Genomic DNA, 19006 nt, shown 5'->3' on the forward strand with positions numbered 1-19006 from the left:
CCCTGGTACAATAACAGATGAGGGCATTTAACAGTATTCAATCTTCCAACAATCTTGCATGAAAAGTAATGAGGCCCAGTGTCATATACTGGAAAGTGGCAGGGCTGGTATCTGATGCAAAGCAGAGTCAGCTCTTAACCACTGCACTGAAATAAAAGGTCTGATTAACTTTTGACATTTACTGGAAGTTAGAGCTTTACAAATATTCTCTCCTTTAATCCTTGCAACAGTGACAGACCTGTCCACATTAACATTCTCATCTTACAATGAGAAAAAAAAGCACAAAGAAATTATGTAACATTCATGGTCTGTAAAGAAGTGGTCATGAGAGACTTAAACCTAGGGAATCAGATGGGCCCTGTACCTGGATTCTATGCCTAAAGGCAACAGAAAAAAATGCTAACATAATCCCTAAGTGAGAAATGATAAAACGCTGGTAGAGACTGCCGGCATATGCATATGTACATGCACACACACTTACAGGATATAAAAAAGAGCTGGTATTAGTGTGTGTTCACTAAGATCACATTTCAGTAATTAGGACACACACTGTCTGGGTTTAGGCTGCTGTAACAGAATACCATACAGACTGGGTGGCTATAAACAACCGACATTTATTTCTGACAGTTCTGGAGGCTAGAAATCCCAGAGCAGGGCGCAGGCATGGCTGAACTCTGGTGGGAGAACTCTCCGAGGTTGTAGCCTCCTGCTGTTTTCTCCTGGTTATCTTCCCTCACAAGGCAGACAGGAAGAGGTCAATGGGGTCTCTTTTAGAAGGGCACTAATCCCATTCAGGAGGGCTCCACCCTTATGACTTAATCACCCTAAGACCCCACCTCCTAAAACCCGGGAGTTTAGGATTTTTAACTAGACTGGGCGGGTGGGAGGCACACGGTCAGTCCGTGACACATACTCCCAAACCACTGCTTGCTGTTAAATTCCTATTTGAAATGATAGCGACCCACCCCACCCCTACCCCGCCGAAGCTGGTCGACCGTATGAACTCCCAATTTCCAAAATGATCAACTGCCATAAACTCTTCAATGTCCTAAACGTTTAGCTAAAGGCTTTGTGCATTCTTGTTTCTCCTCCCCAAAATAAAAACCGTAGCCCTTTCAAGCTGTCCTGTTTACTCTCACCTCGTCATTTTCGCAGGAAAGTGATCAACAGCCTTGGACTGGGACGTCTGTTCCGAGGCCTTAAGAGCCTCGCGGAAGACGGGCGCTGCGGCCTTGCAGAGTTGGGGTGGGGGCAGAAGACCCAGAAGGAGGCGGGGAGGTGGAGGGGGCGTCCCGGGAGCTCGGCCTCCGGGCGAATCCCGGGCCTGGCTCCGTTTCCGTACCTGCTGAGGTGGGGGAAATGAAGAGGCAAGGGGAAGCGAAAGCGAGGAGGAGAAATAAAGAGAAGGGCGAGAGGCTCGGGAGGCGCGGCGACCGCGGTACCTCAGAGCTCGGAGGCCCGGGAGGCGGGCCCTTGACGCCGCCGCGGTGGGCTCCGCTGCTCCGGACGGGCAGGTCTTCCCACGCGGCGGGGCAGGAAGGGTAGAGTCCCGGCGGGCTAGGGCCGTTCCTCCGACGTTGCCAGCCAACAGCCCGGGGCTGGGCCGGATCACGTCTCAGCCCCCCGCCGCCTCGGTGGGCCCGAGGGAGGGGTCGCGGCGGCTTCGCCGCTCGGGGTCCGGCGCTTATTGTTCCGGGAAGCCGCGGGCAGGATCTGGCCCGCCGACCCGCCCCCGCCTGGGGTCGTCCGGCAGCTGCGGGAGCGCCGACTGGCGGCTGACGCGCGGCCCGTGCGTGTCCCTTTAAGGGGCCGGGCCTGAGCGGCGGAGGGGCTGGCGGGGTGCGCGTCGCTCCCCGTGTGAGTGTGTGGGGGAGAGAGCGGCGGGCGGGCGCTGGAGGGAGGGAGGGAACGAGCGAGCAAGCGACGCGGGCCGCCCCTGCCGCCGCCGCCGCCGCGGTCGGACCAGCGGCCTCCTCCCCTCCCCTCCCCTCCCGCGCGTCGCCCTGCCGCGGGGAGGGGGCTCGCGTCGCCGCTTCCAGCCGCTCCTGATGAAGCAGCTGCCGCCGCAGCCGCCTCCGAAGATGGGGGATTTCTACGACCCCGAGCACCCGACCCCTGAGTAAGTATCTGCTCCGCGGCCCGCCGCGGCCGCCCTCCGCCAGAGCCCCGAGGGCGGCGCGTCCTGACGGGCGGCGGCGCGGGCCGGCGCGAGGAGTAACGGGCCCGCGGTGGACTCGCGCGGTCGGCGTGGGGAGCAGGCCCGCGCCGCCGCAGCCGCCGCTTCTCGCCAGGGCCGCGGCGGGTCGGCGGTTGGGCCCGGCGTTGGCGCGGCTGCTCGCGTCGCAGCGGCGGTTGGGCCGGGCCGGTGGGGGAGGGGCGGCCACGGCCTCCGCCGCCGCGTCCGCACCGACCCGGCCGGCCCGAGGCTCGGTGGACTCCTCAGGCTCCTCGCGGTGCGCGCAGGCCGCGCCGCAGGCAAAGGGGCCGAGACGGAGGAGCTGCCGGTGTCGGAGTCAGCGAGGGGGCACCGGCGAGGGTAGGCCGCGAATCCCCGGGCTCGGGTGGAAGCCCGGCCCGTCGCCCGGCCTGTCGCCCGGCCTCCCGGCGACGGCGGCTGGGACCGGAAGGGCCTAGCGTGCCTCCCTCGGCTTGGGGCCGCGGAGGCTCCGGGCTGCACTCTCAGGTTTGATTTTTTTCCCTCCTGGAACTCGATCCTGGCCTCGCAGTGCTTCCGGCTTCAGCTTCTGCACCTCTGGCACTTCGGTTTTGTAATGGTGGCGAGGTTTGTGTGGCCCCGATGTTGAGGTGACACCGGGTTTGTTTTTCCGCCCGAAAATGAAAGCCTTCGGAGGGGCAGACGTTCTCTTCCAGATTGTGGGATTTGCACACTTTCGGACACTACTTCCTCGATTACAGGACCCTTTTACCCTAAATGGATGACTTTCTACTTCTCATAAAGACTTACTTAAAAACCGAGGATCGTTTGAGGATTCTCTGAAGAGACAGCAGTCTAGAAACCTGAAATACAGTTTTGCCCGATAGTATTTTTTCAGAGTTGGACTTTTTTTTTTTTTTTTTTTTAAATTTCTGGGTAGGGTTGTATCTGCTACTGTATCTGATACCTCGGAGAGCTTCCACTCGAGAGCCTGGATTCACTTCTTTCCTTATGCCCTCACAAGACTATTGTTTTAAAAAGCTATCTGAAACTCCATTTGCTGGTGTTGGTTGAAGTCTAGACCTACGAATATACGACTCATTTTAAACTTAACGGTTGGTAGGGATTTCAGATGAAACTGTCACTTTTATGTGCAGAAGGATTCCAAGAGATTTGCTCTTTTGACACATTTTATTAGCTCAGCTATCTTTTTTTTTTTTTTTTAACCCTTTGCTAAAGCTTTTCCACTTGGTCCAGTAATGTCTGGATCTTACTTGGTAGTTCTTAGATTCATTTGCAACACAGAAGGATGATATTGGGATATTGATGGTGGTTTCTGCACACAAAGAGAAATAATTATACTACCTTTCTAGACAAACCCAGCTCTTATTTTTGATAGTAAGTTGTCTCAACATGGCTTTATCCTTTCTCGGGTTCTTTGGTTTTAGGTTAACATTACCTCAATTAGATTGTTTTAATTTACTGCACCATCGTCAGTCCGGTTAAAAGCTCATGTTGTAGGCTTTTGGTATGAGACTTGGAGAACCTCAAACCATTCTGTATCATGATCCAATAAACACTGAACAGTTGTCCTGTACGAAAAAACATGCTAGCCCCTGATTGGACTAAGTGCCTGCTTACCTTTCTTTTTATCAGTTTATGTGGTGAAGCCCAGAAGCCTTAAGGATCACATCCTTACACTTCTTGGGGAAAATATAATTTTTCATAATGTGGGAAAATGGACTCAGAAGTGCATCTTTGATGGACCTGAGTGGGGAGGAATCAAGAATGTTTATTGTTTGACACAGGTCTTGGAGTTATTTCCATTGCTTTTATGTCGCCACCGCTTTGCATATTTAAGTGACTTAAGTTCTTAAGTGTGTGTGTGTGTGTATTAACCTGCATGGGTATGAAAAGAATTATAACACATTTTCTGTTCTAATACTGTAAGGGATCTTAGTAGGCATCCTGAACAACATCACCTGTTTGTCAGATGCAGGAACTGAAACCCAGAGAAATGAACTGACAAGAGGCCCTCTGAGGTAGTATGTAGAAGCTAGTCAGAAGGGGGAAAAGCAGTACAGTGTAGGGTTAAAGAACTTGGATTTCAGAGTCAGACATCCCTGGGTTTGAACTCTAGTTGAACCTTGGACAAGTGTCTCCGTCTCTCTAAGCTTGGGTTTTCCCATCTTCAAAATAGGGATTGTGATGGTAGCAACCTCATAGGGCTTTGGGGAGGACTGGATGAGAAAGAAGAATGTATGAAAAGCCCTTGGCACAGAGTGTGGCATGTATAAATGCTTCTAGCTGGGGTCATCAGGGAAAACTTAAGAGGCAGGATTTAAAGTCAAGCTTGGAAAGATTAGGTTGACTGGAGGGGGTGATGTGCCTGGGGGAAGGAATGACCAAGTGCCCCTTTTAGACTTTAGGTAGTTTGGAATGGTTCTTAGATACGTGAAAAAATTGAGGCAGGAAACATAAATTCAGTTTGATTGAAGTAACTGTTGGAACCTGATGTTCTGTGTTTGTCTTGCACTCTTTAATCAGTCACAGCTGTGAGAGCTGGCCTTTTTTCCTGTGGCATATAGGATTGTGTTTCAGGTGAAAATGGCTGTAATCACCTGAGTATCTGTGCATTAGGTGTCTGCTGTTGGGGCCAGGTGTTGAGGACACTGGAAATTAGATCCAGTTAAAGTCTTAAAGGAACTCTTCTAATAAGAGAGGCAAGTACTTAACAGCTGTAGAAGTGCTGTACTTTGAACATATGCATGTCTATTTTGTGCCAAACATAGGTGCACTAGAGGTGAGTGTTGTACAAAACAGAATTTTGCCCTTGTGGGCACCCCTCCTAGTGATGGGTAGTAATGAATAATACAGAATAGTCAAAGGAAAGTGCTTTGAAAAATGGAGCAAGGTAAGGGGGAATCCAGAATTTCTGGGGAAGATGTGACATTTTAAAATAAGGTAGACTAGGTGTACCTTCTTGAGAATGATACTTAGGCAAAGACTCAAAAGGGGGGGAGTTAACCGCATTGGTACCTGGGGTAAAAGCATTCCAGGTAGGGGGAATAGTTCCAAGGTGCTAAGGCAGACCTGGTGAATTCTGTCTGGTATGGCTAAAATGGAATGAACGGAAAAGAGCAATAAATAGTAATGTGCTCTGCTTTCAGCTTCAGAAGGATCACCTCCCTTTGCAGGGGAGAACAGAAGAGGCAGGGAGACTTATAATGAAGTTAGCAATCTGGAAGAGAGCTGCTAGTGACTTGTAAAAGTGGTAACCAGGAGATGGTGAGAAATGATTGGATTCTGGGTATACATTGAAGAATGAACAAAATGATTTGTTGATCAGATGTGGCATGTGAGAGAGGAGCCAAGGATGATTCCAAGGTTTTTTGGCTGAGTAGTTAGAAAGATGGAATTGCCATCAACCAAGGTAGCAGGTATGATTGTGACAAGAACAAGCTTGGGAAATAGGTTAGGAGTTCAGTTTTAGACATGGTTAAGTTTGAAATGCCTGTTAGACATTGGGGTTGAATTGATGGTCCCCTGGAGTTCAGGGGAAAGGTCCGGACTACTAGAGATACATTTTGTGGTCATCAACCTGGTATTAGAACCACAGCACTGGAAGAGATCACCAAGGGAGCCTGAGAAGAAAGAGACCAGGACCCGGGAGTGATCCCTTTAAATTGCAGTATTAAGAGGCTTTTATTATAGTGTGCAATGGAGGGGGGGATCTTAACTTGGATGGCATCCTTAAACTTGGGAAAATTACCTCTTCACTAACCTCTAACTAGAAGTTAGCATTTCTTTTAATTGCCAATATAAATAGCAAACTACAGGACTACCAACAGTACTTGTGATTTTACTATTAGTTCAAGTAAAATATTTTTAAAAATATGCTGTGGTTGTAGATACCTCAAAATATTAATGTTTATTATTACATCAAAACATTGATGTAATGTAAGCATTACATTATGTACATCATTACGTCTCTACATTATAGTAGAAAAGAGATCTACCACTACATTAAGAAGCGTATATATTACTGTACCACACATTTGGGGTCTTTGTCCTCAACATAATTGGTCTCATTTGTAATCCTTGTATTTTATTTTATGCATTTAAAAATATTAAGCTGAGAAGAAATCCACAGGCTTCATCAGACTGCCAAAATTTTTTTGTCCAAAGCACACACAAAAAAGTTAAACCCTGGGCTTTGGAGCTAGGTTTTAGAATCTCACCTCTTTTTTTACTTAATAGCTTTATGAACCTTAGCAGGTTTCATAATTACTCTTTGCTTTGGCTTCATTATAAAGTGGGGATCATAATAGTATTTTCTGCAAAGGGTTTTATGAGAATTTAAGAATTAGGATAGTGTTAGCTCTTTTATTATTAGGACTGGATGGAAAGATGCAGCTAGAAAGAAGAGTACAAGGCATCATGATAAGAAAAGCATGATGAATTTGGCCAAAATAAAGTTTATTAACTGGGAAAAAATATTTCTACATGTTCTAATAAAATATAAAGCAGTGAGGTTGGTCAAGTTCTCATAGAATTCTTGTAATTCACCTTAGTTAACAGTGGGAATGGAGATGCCATAGGAAGCCAACTAAGAGGAAATACCACTGGGAGGGTTTCCTGGCAAGAAAGCCTGATCAACTATTCTCGTACTTAAGGAGAGAGTATACCTCTACAATATTTATGTTCCTCTGTGCTCTTTGCCAGATTCAGGCCGACCATTCTTAATACTGACACATTATGTCTTTAGAAAGGTATCAAGCAACTGTTGATACAGTTGTGTTTTACTAAGAAAAGCTCAAACTGCAAAGACATACTTTTAACCTATTAGTTGACCATACTTTCTTAGTTTCCTCAGTGGGACTTTGATATCCCCAAATCTTTTCTGCCACTTTTCACTGTACTGACTGATTAAATCTTTTCCCTTTAAAAAAATTGAAGTGTATTATAATTTATAATTTACTCTTTAACAGATATTTATAATTTTTCTTGACTTGATAATTGGTGGTGTTCCATGACTGTTGCCAGTTTTTGCAGAGAAGCTAGAAGAGTCATACGTTGGATGGCAAAGAATGAATAGCCTGGGTTACAGAATCAAAAGTTGACCAGCTTTGTTTCTGTTAATTCTTCCAAAGTACTGTAGAGTACCTTATTTTGTAATGCACTAAGAGCCATTATCGTAAGGCCCTCAGAAACCATTCATATTAGAAACTGAACCATTACATCTGGAGTTACCAAGCATCAAGTTTAGAATCCTTCCTTCTTTGAAAGAGATCCAGGGCAAGGGGTAGGGTAGGAGGGGGGCAGGAGCCAAAGCAGGGTGTGGGGAGGCATTTTATTAAAAAAAAAATACCAAACTTGAGGGGTGCCTGGGTGGCTCAGTGGGTTAAAGCCTCTGCCTTCGGCTCAGGTCATGATCCCAGGGTCCAGCAGGGAGCCTGCTTCCTCCTCTCTCTCTGCCTGCCTTTCTGCCTACCTGTGATCTCTGTCAAATAAATAAATAAAATCTTTAAAAAAAAATAAAAAATAAATAAAAATAAAAAAAATACCAAACTTGAACAGAAGTTGCAGGAATAGTGTAATGAATTTCCACATACTGTTTATCTGCATTCACCAGTAATTGAAAATTTTGTCACGTTTGGTTTATCTTTCTATATAAAAGAATATACATGATTTTATTTTTGGCTCAATCAAGTTGCAGACCTCACGACTCTTCACCCCTAAATATTTCATAGTATTACTTAAGCAAAAGTGTTCTCTTGGATAACCAATGACCAGGCGATTTACTGTTTGTAATGATAACTGTTAACTCTTACTGTTCATGTTTACATTTTACCAGTTGTCTCAACAGTGTCCTCTCCTTTCAGTCTAGGGTTGCATTATAATTGTGATGTCTCTTTGTCCTCTTTAATCTCTGAGGATGGAGCTTTAAAATTCAAGCTTTGGAGGTATATTACTGTTATCTCTGGATGTACCATAAGGGTGCTATTTTAAGAACAGTAACAGTTTCTGGTAGTATGTTTTAAATGGTTTCTTTTTTTAATTACCTAAACAATAAAGGCCTATGGCAGAGGGGTAAGATAATACAGATATTAATAGAGGAAAAAGTAAAAATCCACCCTTGACATTTCTTCATTGCTCCACGTCTCCAAATCCCCTATCCAAGAGGGTGAGCACTACTAACAATTTAGTGTATACCTTTCCAGACCTTTTCCTTTTTTTGTTTGTTTTTATATAAGTGGAATCATACTACATATATCATTCTACCTTTTTTCTACATACTGTATCCTCTACATATTTGCATTTACTTATAAGATGTACTCATTTTTAACAGGAAATACTGAGTTGCTTTATTATGGTGTCTGGTTGTCATGTTAAGCAGTTTAAAAAGGCTTTAGGACATGTGCTGTGGTAGGTGTCCTTGCAAATATGTTTCCCCACTGAGTGAGTATATCTGGTTAATTTATAATAGTGTTTTCATGGTTTTGTTTAGACTTTGAATTTTATACTTTTTTTCTTTTAAAAAATACATTGTATATATATTACTGTTGGCTCTGTCTGGTGCTGATGGATTAAGTAGTTTTTGTTTAAAGATTTTTAAGTAATTTCTATGCCCAATGTGGGGCTTGAATTTATGACCCAGAGATCAAGTCACATGCTCCATCAACTGAGCCAGCCAGCTCCCCCAGATGAAGTAGTTTTTATTCCTGCCCTACTTTGATTAGTTGCTTGGTTATTTTGGAAAAAAAAAAAAAAAAAACAACTCAAGGCATTTAAGTACAGTTTTTTGAAAATCGTGGTTTGAAGCTGGCCAACAAGCTGGCCAACTGAAAATTCAGTAGGTTTGTTGTTTTTCATAATGGATGTATATTTGGAAGTCTACTTTCATGGATTCAGATGAGAGGCAGTTTAACTCATGTAATTTTTGGTTATCATATGCTAGTGGAATGTTGTATCCGAGTCCCTTAGGTTTGGAATTCAAGTACAATGTATTTTAATTTGGTAGTCTTTTTTTTTTTTTTTTTTAATCAAACTAGTGGTTACATCAGTATCTTTTCCAGCTAAGCAAATATGTTGGTCATTGAGATGAAATTTTAAAGTTGGTCTAAATTTTTATAGATGCTTTTTATTTTAGAGTGCTTTTTCTGTCAGATGCTAACCTCTCACAAGTGAGAATATCCTTGGGATGGTGTGGGTGTTGCTAGAAGTGTGATCATGCCGGCAGGGGCTGGGAGGTCTGTTTACTGGGAGCACTGCTTGTGGGCTTGCAAGAACCTGGAGCAAGTGATGGTTTCTGACTACATCTCTTCCTGCTGCCCGCTTCCCGCTATGTGCAGTTAGGTCCTCTCTTGGGGGAGGGTTAGTTGCATAGTAATCACCAGAATTTGTTTCATGATTAGCTCTTTGTGGAGACCTATGGACTAACTTGTACTTTGAGTCTTTTGTCTAATATTTGGCCTCTTAGTGAATAGTTTTTAATTACATACTCTTTACTGTAGTAGGCAGATGATGCCGAGGTTAAAATTTAAATGAATTTTGTGTGAATGTAAAGTAGAGCTACCATTATTTTTCATGAATTACATAGATGGCTGCAGACCCTTTCTATGGAAATCCACTTATTCTAATCTGGAACACACACAGACTTTCTAAAATTACTTGGTTAAAAATACACTTCTTCCATTATTTTATCAGTTCTAGACTGGAGTATCTATTTCAACTCTAAAACGTAAGCTACACGTTTTATGGTACTTCTGTGCTGAAAATTATCTGTAGTAAAGAGATGAATTTTGTTGAGGTACAATAAAACATTTTGTTAGAAATAGGTGAAAATATACTATTGAAGTTTTCCCTAAGATAACCTTAATAGGTGTGCTCTTTAGCTTAAGTTTACCATGTCCATTAGAAAACTCTTTATTGTAATTACTCAGGAAACCAGTTGCTACAATCATGAAAAGTATAATGTATTCTCTCTGGCAGATTAGTAGCAGTTTGTATAAGAAAGTAAGGTTGATAGCTGAATACTAACACATTGAAACAGTGGTAGTTAAATATAAAACCAATGTTTCCCCAGTTATATTGCTTGTGTTCATTAGACGGTGAGATTACCAAGAAATACTTGATGTCCATCTATCTTTCTTTGACTACCTTTTTTACTTATTCGAGAAGATAATGATACTGTTAGGAAGATAAAAAATTAGGGCAGGAGTTGGAACCTGACATTTTTCTGCTGTGCATATGATAGCTGCAAAATTTTTAGCTATGTGTTTTTTTGTGAGGTGTACCTGTTGCTTAGTACTTTTATTTCCATAATTAGTTTTCTATATTAATATTTTATAAGATATATTTGTCTGCATGTGTATTTTTGTAATTCTCCAACTTTTAAGATCCTTTAGGTGGTTACTAATGTGAAGCATCAAGGAAGGCTGACCATTTCATTGGAGCCTCTCTGTATAAGCATTCATCCATTCTCTTGGATCACACAGACTTTTTTGGTTCTGTCTATTGCTAGGACCTAAAGGATTTTGTCCCATGTACTACCAAATCCAGGGAACATAAATACGTTATAGAGACTTACTCTTTTAGATGGAGGAATCCTGGTAACTAGCAGTTGGGTACATAACAGTATGTGCTTAATAAATGTTTGAGTTGACCTGATTCTTCATAGCTGTTAATCTGATTTTCTGATAGAGTGAATAGCAGCATTAATAATTAACTGGCATAGGGGCATCTGGGTAGCTCAGTTGTTGGGCATCTTAGGGCATGATCCTAGGGTCCTAAGATCGAGCTCCTCGTTGGGCTCCCTGCTCAGTGGGAAGCCTGCTTCTCCCTCTCCCACTCCCCCTGCCTGTGTTCCCTCTCTCACTGTGTCTTCTCTCTCAAATAAATAAATAAAATATTAAAAAAGTAATTACTCATATCTTTTGTAAGACATTCTTTTTTTTTTAAAGATTTATTTATTTATTTGACAGACAGAGATCACAAGTAGGCAGAGAGGCAGGCAGAGAGAGAGGGGGAAGGGCTCCCCGCTGTGCAGAGAGCCCAATGCGGGGCTCGATCCCAGGACCCTGAGACCACGACCTGAGCTGAAGGCAAAGGCCTTAACCCACTGAGCCACCCAGGCGCCCCTTTTGTAAGACATTCTTAAGTAACTTGCATTAGGACAGAGAAAGTCAGGGAATTGAGTGTATGAGTTGGGCTAATGAATGATTAGTGCTGAGAGAAGTTTTTATGCTTCTGTTGGTCCTTGTGGAGACATACTGATGATAATTGGAGATCTCATAGTGTTGGTCTGAGAGAGAACCATGAGTGTTTCCTAAGGTAGGATAGCCTATTGTGTTTTGTGCTAGACCAGTTTTTTTCCCCCAGCCTTTTTAGTTGTTGTTTTGTATATTTGTGTTTTTTCCAGGATGAATAATCTATTTAAATTATACCCCTTTCCCTTTGCTTAGTTGTCTTTCTGATCAAAGGATCTGATCAGTAGTCTCATTTATCTATCTGTGAATATTAGGGGCCAAAAGGAATTGAGGCAACTACAGATGCAGTGATAAACCAAGGGGTGTTTTGGGATATACCATAAGGCTGTGACACTGAAAAATGGTAGAAGACTTGATAATCTAAAATCAAGGCTTTTTTTTTTTTAAAGATATTATTTATTTATTTGACAGGGAACACAAGCAGAGGGAGTGGGAGAGGGAGAAGCAGGCTTCCCACCAAGCAGGGAGCCCAATGTGAGGCTCAGTCCTAGGACCCTGGCATCATGACCTGAGCTGAAGGCAGATGCCTAACGGCTGAACCACCCAGGTGCCCCTAAAATTGAGGCTTTTGTTCTCTGGGATAGCTGATGCTTTTTATATTTAGAACTGAAAAAAAATTACATGCTAAGCCTTAAACTCTATGAAATAATTATGAATTATATTCAGTTTTTTTTCATTATAATCAAAACTTTTAAATCCAGTTGATTAAGAAAAACTAGCTGGATTGAACTCTCGGCTATTCAGCTAACATTTATTGAATTCCTACCTTGTGATAGGGATTGAGAAGTAAGTACAGCGAGCTAGAGCAGGGACGGCTAAGCCAGACTGGTGGAGTAGAGGGGTGGGTAGGCAGGGAGGGCTGCCCGGAGGATGTATACTTAGCCTGAAAGAATGGGAGTTAGGCAAAAAGGGTGAGTGTAGGGTGCTCAAGGGTCATACTGATGGGTAGGGTACATAGGGAAAATTGTCCCTATGTCCATTTCCAGTTAGACTCCTCTGCATTTGTCCCAGCGTAAATTGCTGAGCCTCTTAAGTGGTAGCTCATCGAGGGAGGCTTTATTACCTTAATTAATGACTTCTCATTACTGTGGCTTCCCACTCCCCCCCCCCCCCCCCCAACTCATTATTATGGTTTACCAAGGCTGTGATTTTAAAGGGCATGGAAGATAGTGCCTCTGATTTTATGAATAAGGTAGGAAAAGAAGACCCAAAGAAGCTCAAGCTATGCTTGCTAGCTAGTGATGATACCACAACGTGAGCAAGAGTATTTCCATGTACCAATTTGTCAAAGACTGCCTTTTTTTTTTTCTTTTTTTTTAAGAGGGAGTGGAGAGGCAGAGGGGGAGAGAGACTCTCTAGCAGGCTCCATGCCTGGCTTGGAGCCCTAGGAGGGGCTTGATTGCATGACCCTGAGATCATGACCTGAGCTGAAATCAAGAGTCAGTTGCTTAACCAGCTGAGCCATCCAGCTGCTCCAAGACTAACTTTTTAATGATACTAATTAAGGAATAACATAATAGTAGCCATTAGTAATCAACTGGATTTCTGTATTCTGAGTTAACTTGTTTTCCTGGGGGGTCTTCTGGAGTCTTGAGGTGCTTGTAATAGTTCAATTCGGAGGGTGGGGAGAATTTCCTCCTTGAGTTATTTCTTTTCTTTGACTTTGCAAATATGTATGCTGGAGGGTTAGATGGCTGAATATCATTGCAGCAAACGGTACACTGGATATGTAAACCATCCAGATCTGCTTCTTTGGCCAAGTGCCTTAAATAGTCTGAAATCTTCATTGGAAATGAGCTTCTAGAAACTTGTACTAAAGTGAAACGCCAGCCTTGGTTTGTTGTCATTCCATGTATTAAGGAAACCAGGAGAGGTACATAGGCGGATAACTTGACTTTTGTGAAGAGGGCTAATGTTTATTTTTGCCTTTCTTCATGTCCTGCATGAAACTGCACTGCTGGTTGTGCTTTTTTTGTATTACCAGTTCATGCTCTGTCCACACGATGAGGTAGTTCTAGTTCAGGGCTTCTCTTAGGACTTTAACTCATGGTTTTTGGACAAATGGACAGAGCTCACAAGTAGCAATAATGAACATATTTGTGAGAGCATAAGATTCCAGAGACATCATTCCTCAGTGCTGATCAGAGTAGTTGTAGATTAATAGGAGAGGCTGTGTAATCATGGTTACTTTGAAATAAACTTGTACCTAACTTGCTTGGATGTCTGTAATATTTTTTCTGTTTGAATTGTTTTTGGAAATGAGACCATATTGCTCTAACTTAAGTTTTTCTAAGTTGAACATCAAGACCCTTACTTATTGATTCTCTGATTCAGAAATTTGCATTATTCATAGTTAATTAATTTATTTTTTTTTAAGATTTTATTTATTTGAGAGAGAAGTGAGAGAGAGCATGAGAGCAGAGAAGGTCAGAAGGAGAAGCAGACTCCCCATGGAGTTGGGAGCCTGATTCAGGACTCAATCCCAGGACTCTGGAACCACGACCTGAGCTGAAGGCAGTTGCCCAACCAACTGAGCCACCCAGAAGCCCCTCAAGGTTAATTTAAAAACCGATGCTGGGTGGCTCAGTTGCTTGAGGGTCTGACTTGTGATTTCAGCACAAGTCACAATCTCAGGATGGTGATATTGAACCCTGTGTGAGTGTCTCAATGCTGGGCGTGGAGCTTTAAGATTTTCTCTCCTTTGGGGCGCCTGGGTGGCTCAGTGGGTTAGGCCGCTGCCTTCGGCTCAGGTCAAGCCTACTTCCCTCTCTCTCTCTCTCTCTGCCTGCCTCTCCGTCTACTTGTGATCTCTCTCTGTCATATAAATAAAATCTTTAAAAAAAAAAAAAAAAAAGATTTTCTCTCCTTTTACCTCTACACCCACCTCAAAAAACAACCACCACCACAACAAAAAACAGTGCTTAAGTCATGGAGATGAATATTAAAAAAATAAATAACAAAATAAATAAAACTAAAACGGGTTGTTAAACTGTGGCCCACAGGCCAAATCTGGTTGAACACCTGTATTTGTGAGCCGAGTGGTTTTTGCATTTTTTAATGGTTTTTACATTTTTAATTTTCTTCAGAAGAAGAATATTTTGTGACATATGAAAACTATGTGAAATTCAAATTTCACTACTCTTAAGTGACGTTATATAGGAACACAGCCACATAAACACAGGTCAGACAAACAAAAACCAGTGCTTATTTTTATGGCATTATAGAAGGAGAAAGAAGATATAAAAATTGGTGAATGTTTAAATTGAGCCTAGATCATACTTTGAAATTTCCTGGTTAGTAAATTTTCTAATCCTTTGTCTTCATCCAAAGAAAGTTTGGGGCACCTGAGTGGCTCAGTGGTTGTGTCTGCCTTAGGCTCAGGTCTTGATCCTGGGGTCCTGGGATCAAGTCCTGTGTTGGGACCCCTTGCTCAGTGGGGCATCTGCTTCTCCCTCTGCCCTCCCCCTGCTCATGCTTTCTCTCTTTCCCTCAAATAAATAAAATCTTAAAGTTTGAAGAACATAAGTAACATTGTTTTGTCTCCGTGAAGTTTAAGGTTAATTATAGCTTAAGCCCAGGTTTAAACTCGTTTTTTTGAGCCCACCAGTGAACATCACACTTTGATTTTTGTAATAAGTACTGTCTAGATTGGGGGTTGGCAAACTGGCCAGTGGGCCAGATGCAGCCTGCCTGGATGTTTCTGTATAGCCTAAGAATTAAGAAAGATTTTATATCTTTTTTTTTAAAGAATTTATTGATTTATTTGCCAGATCACAAGTAGGCGGAGAGGCAGGCAGAGAGAGAGGAGGAAGCAGGGAGCCTGATGTGAGCTCGATCCCAGGTCCCTGGGATCATGACCTAAGCTGAAGGCAGAGGCTAAACCACTGAGCCACCCAGGCACCCCTGATTTTATATCTTTTAAATGGTTAAAAAACACTAAACGAATAGTATTTTGTGATATATGAAAATGATATGACATTGAAATTTTTGTGTCAGTAAATAGTTATTGGAGCACAGCCATGCTCATTCATTTATTGTATATGGATGTTTTCCCACAAAAATGTCTAAGTTGAGTAGTTCTGACAGACTGAATGGCCTGTGAAGCCTGAAATATTTACTTCCTGGGTCTTTATGGAAACTTTGCCTACACTTGTGTGTCTGATTTGCAAGATTGCTTATGTACAGTTTTAAAGTATGTTAAATTTTCAGGAAGGCATGGCCCATCCTAGTCTCATGTTTTTTAGGGTAGCTTGGTAAGAAGCTCACTGTACCCCAATGTGGCATTAGTGATGAATCTCATAGTTAGGTTAGAATAATACTTACTTCTAATTTTTCTTAAGCTTTCGGGCTGTTTTTCTCATATCAGTCAGAAGGTAGAATTTAATGTAAGGAATTGGTTGAAAGGGCTGCTGGAGAACTGAGAAAATCAAAAGGGGACACTGAAGGTAACACCAGCAGAAAGGCAGGAAGTAGCTGCCTATCCTAGGGCTGGAGAGAGAAAGGAAGGGGGTGTGGTTCTCAAAACCTAGAATCTTGGAGTAGGTAGGACCCCCTGGAGCTGAGGCCTCTGAGGAAGGGGTACCTGACAACTGGTGCTGGCATCTGAGGGGTTGCAGTAAGGCTGGTCTGAGATTGTGGAAAAAAGGTAGAAACTGGAATCAACGTCAGGATGAAAATGTGTTAGTGGGTTAGTACTCGTAGAAACTGTGACCAACAGGAAGGAGCACATTCACTCTTAGGCTGCTCGCAGCCTTTCAGTCTTCTAGCACAAGCTATTTGTGCCAGAGGAAAAATGTAGTTTACAGAGTCCTAATCATACTGTCACAAACAAGAGTGTAGAAAGTGTGTGCTAGGAGCTAAAAGAAAATACCTTAATAAAGGACAGGTGGTCTGGGGGTGCCTGGGTGGCTCAGTGGGTTAAGCCTCTGCCTTCAGCTCAGGTCCTGATCTCAGGGTCCTGGGATCGAGCCCCACATCGGGCTCTCTGCTAAGCAGGGAGCCTGCTTCCCCCTCTTTCTCTACCTGCCTCTCTGCCTACTTGTGATCTCTCTCTGTCAAATAAATAAAATCTTTAAAAATAAAAAAAAAAAAAAAAAAAAAGGACAGGTGGTCTAAACATATGGAAACATTTCTCCAAGGGGTGCCTGGGTGGCTCAGATGGTTGAGCGTCTGTCTTTGGCTGAGGTCATGGTTTTCATGTTCTAGGATCGAGCCCCATGGCAGGCTCCCTGCTCAGCAGGGAGTCTTCTTTTCCCTCTGCCTCTCCCCACTGATCCTGCTCTCTCTCTGTCTCAAATGAATAAATCTTTTTTTTTTTTAAAGAAACATTTCTCCAAACTCCAGGTAAGAAATGATTTTAGTGTATTTTCAGGAATCTGGGAACCTAAAAAATCCAATGGGAAGAATTTTGGATGAGGATTGTGAAGTATCTGGAGTTTTGGTTTTTTGTGTTTTATTTTTTCCTTTTTTTAGGTCATGTCTTTTATTCCCCACATGTTGCATTCTTCTTCTTCTCTTCTTCTTCTTCTTCTTCTTCTTCTTTTTTTAAATACTCCCCCCTCCCACATTTGAGAGGAAGCACGAGTGGGAGAGAGTAAGAGCAAGAGAGCATGAGTTGGGGAGAGGAGCCGAGGGAGAGAAAGAAGCAGATAACTTGCTGAACAGGGAGCCTGACAAGGTACTCAGTCTTGGAACTCTGGGATCATGAGCCTAGCTGAAGGCAGGTGCTTAACAAACTGAGCCACCCAGGCGCCCCACACATTGCATTCTTTTGGAGGAATTGTTTTAAGGTGAAATCCTGACTGAGGAATGAAGAATGTCTGAACTTTGTTAGATAGCAGTAAAATCCCAATATACAAAAAGTGGGGACTTTCTGTATATGCTTCAGTTTTGATTGTCTGCTACCTGACAGGAGAAAAAGAAATCCAGTTATCAATTATTTAGGAAATAAGGGGTTCCAAATAGTATAAAGCCAATTTGTACATCTTGTAGTTAGGTTTCTCAAATTAACTGTTAGTCTGTCATGGATTGGTATATTTTAAACATATGCTAAATGGCACCTGGGTGGCTCAGTTAAGCATCTGCCTTCTGCTGAGTTTTGATCCCAGGGTCCTGGGATTGAGCCTGGAAGTCTTGCTCAGTGGGGAGCCTGCTTCTGCCTCTCCCTCTGCCTGCTGCTTCCCTTGCTTGTGTGCACACGTGCTCTCTTTCTCTCTGCCAAATGAATAAATAAAATCTTTAAAAAAAACCCCATACAATAAAAATGAAGTCCTAGAAAAATGAAGTAGAAAGAAAAACCCAAAGATTTTATTTATTTATTTGACAGAGAGTGAGTTACAACCAAGGGGAGCAGCAGACAGAGGGAGAAGCAGGCTTCCCACCAAGCAGGGAGCCCGATGTGGGGCTCCATCCTAGGACTCTGGGATCATGACCTGAGCCAAAGGCAGAGGCTTAACTGACTAAGCTATCCAGGTGCCCCTGAAGTGAGAAATCATTCAGAATCCAGCACTGATTGAACAGTTATATGTATTCATTGTGGTGGTAGTTATATGAATCTATGTATGGAATAACTTTGCATGGAACTACATGCACACACAAATGAATATGAATACAGGTTGAGAAGAATGGTGGAAAGTGAATTATATCTAGTGTGGTTAACGGTAATGTTCCTGGTTTTTATATTGTACTCCAGCTACATAAAATGTTACCATGGGAGGGGGCTGGGTGAAGTGTACAGAGACTCTTTGTACTACTTTTGCAATTTCTTGTCAATCTGTAATTATTTCAAAATAAAATGCTTAAAAAAGTATAAGCCTACGGATCACTGGTCAAGGTCACATTGCTATAAAAGTTTGCAAACTCTAGTCTCAATTTCTGTACTTGTGGATGTGTAACAAACTTAGCCAGTTGGCACGGGCCAGAAGACTACAGTTAAGTGTTAACTCTGTTTTCCTTCTGCAGCTTCTCTGTATTTTTACCATTCTCTTCAATCTCTATCCTTCATCTTCTACCTCTGTTCATTTGTTCAGAATTATTTACTGTGCACCTTTTTAGTGCCAAGACCTGGGGATATAAAAGTGAGCAAGGTCCTTACTATTTTCTTTTTCTTTCTTTTTTTTAAGATTTTATTTATTTGACAGAGATCACAAGTAGGCAGAGAGAGAGAGGAGGAAGCAGGCTCCCTGCCTAGCAGAGAGCCCGATGCGGGGCTCGATCCCAGGACCCTGAGATCATGACCTGAGCCGAAGGCAGAGGCTTAACCCACTGAGCCACCCAGGTGCTCCAAGGTCCTTACTATTTATGCTTATTTCCCAAAAGTGGATACTTTTTAAAATTGAAGTATAATTGATATGCAATATCTTATTGGTTTGAGATGTATTTCATAGTGATTCATATTTTTATACATTATGAGTAAAGACTGTTGCTAATGAAAGAATCTTACAAATATGTAATACAAATTGCTAACAGTTCCCATTTATTGAGTACTAACTATATACCAGGTGCTGTATAGAGGATTTTAAATAGATATTCTCCTTTGAGCCTCTATTTGAAGTAAATACAGTACTACTATTTCAGTTTC

At 42.6% G+C, this 19006-nt stretch overlaps 1 protein-coding gene across 1 annotated transcript in view; it reads left to right on the forward strand.

Moving 5' to 3' along the window:
* Positions 1-1232: 1232 nt before the first annotated feature.
* SETD2 (SET domain containing 2, histone lysine methyltransferase) overlaps positions 1233-19006 on the forward strand; it is a 127324-nt gene continuing 109550 nt past the window's right edge. The window contains exon 1 of the mRNA XM_047695324.1: positions 1233-2119. Within this exon, the coding sequence (XP_047551280.1) occupies positions 2049-2119 (71 nt within the window). The 5' untranslated portion in view covers positions 1233-2048. The remainder of the gene's footprint in view (positions 2120-19006) is intronic.

The sequence above is a fragment of the Lutra lutra genome, chromosome 1 (genome assembly GCF_902655055.1).
Source record: "Lutra lutra chromosome 1, mLutLut1.2, whole genome shotgun sequence".
NCBI lineage: Eukaryota > Metazoa > Chordata > Mammalia > Carnivora > Mustelidae > Lutra > Lutra lutra.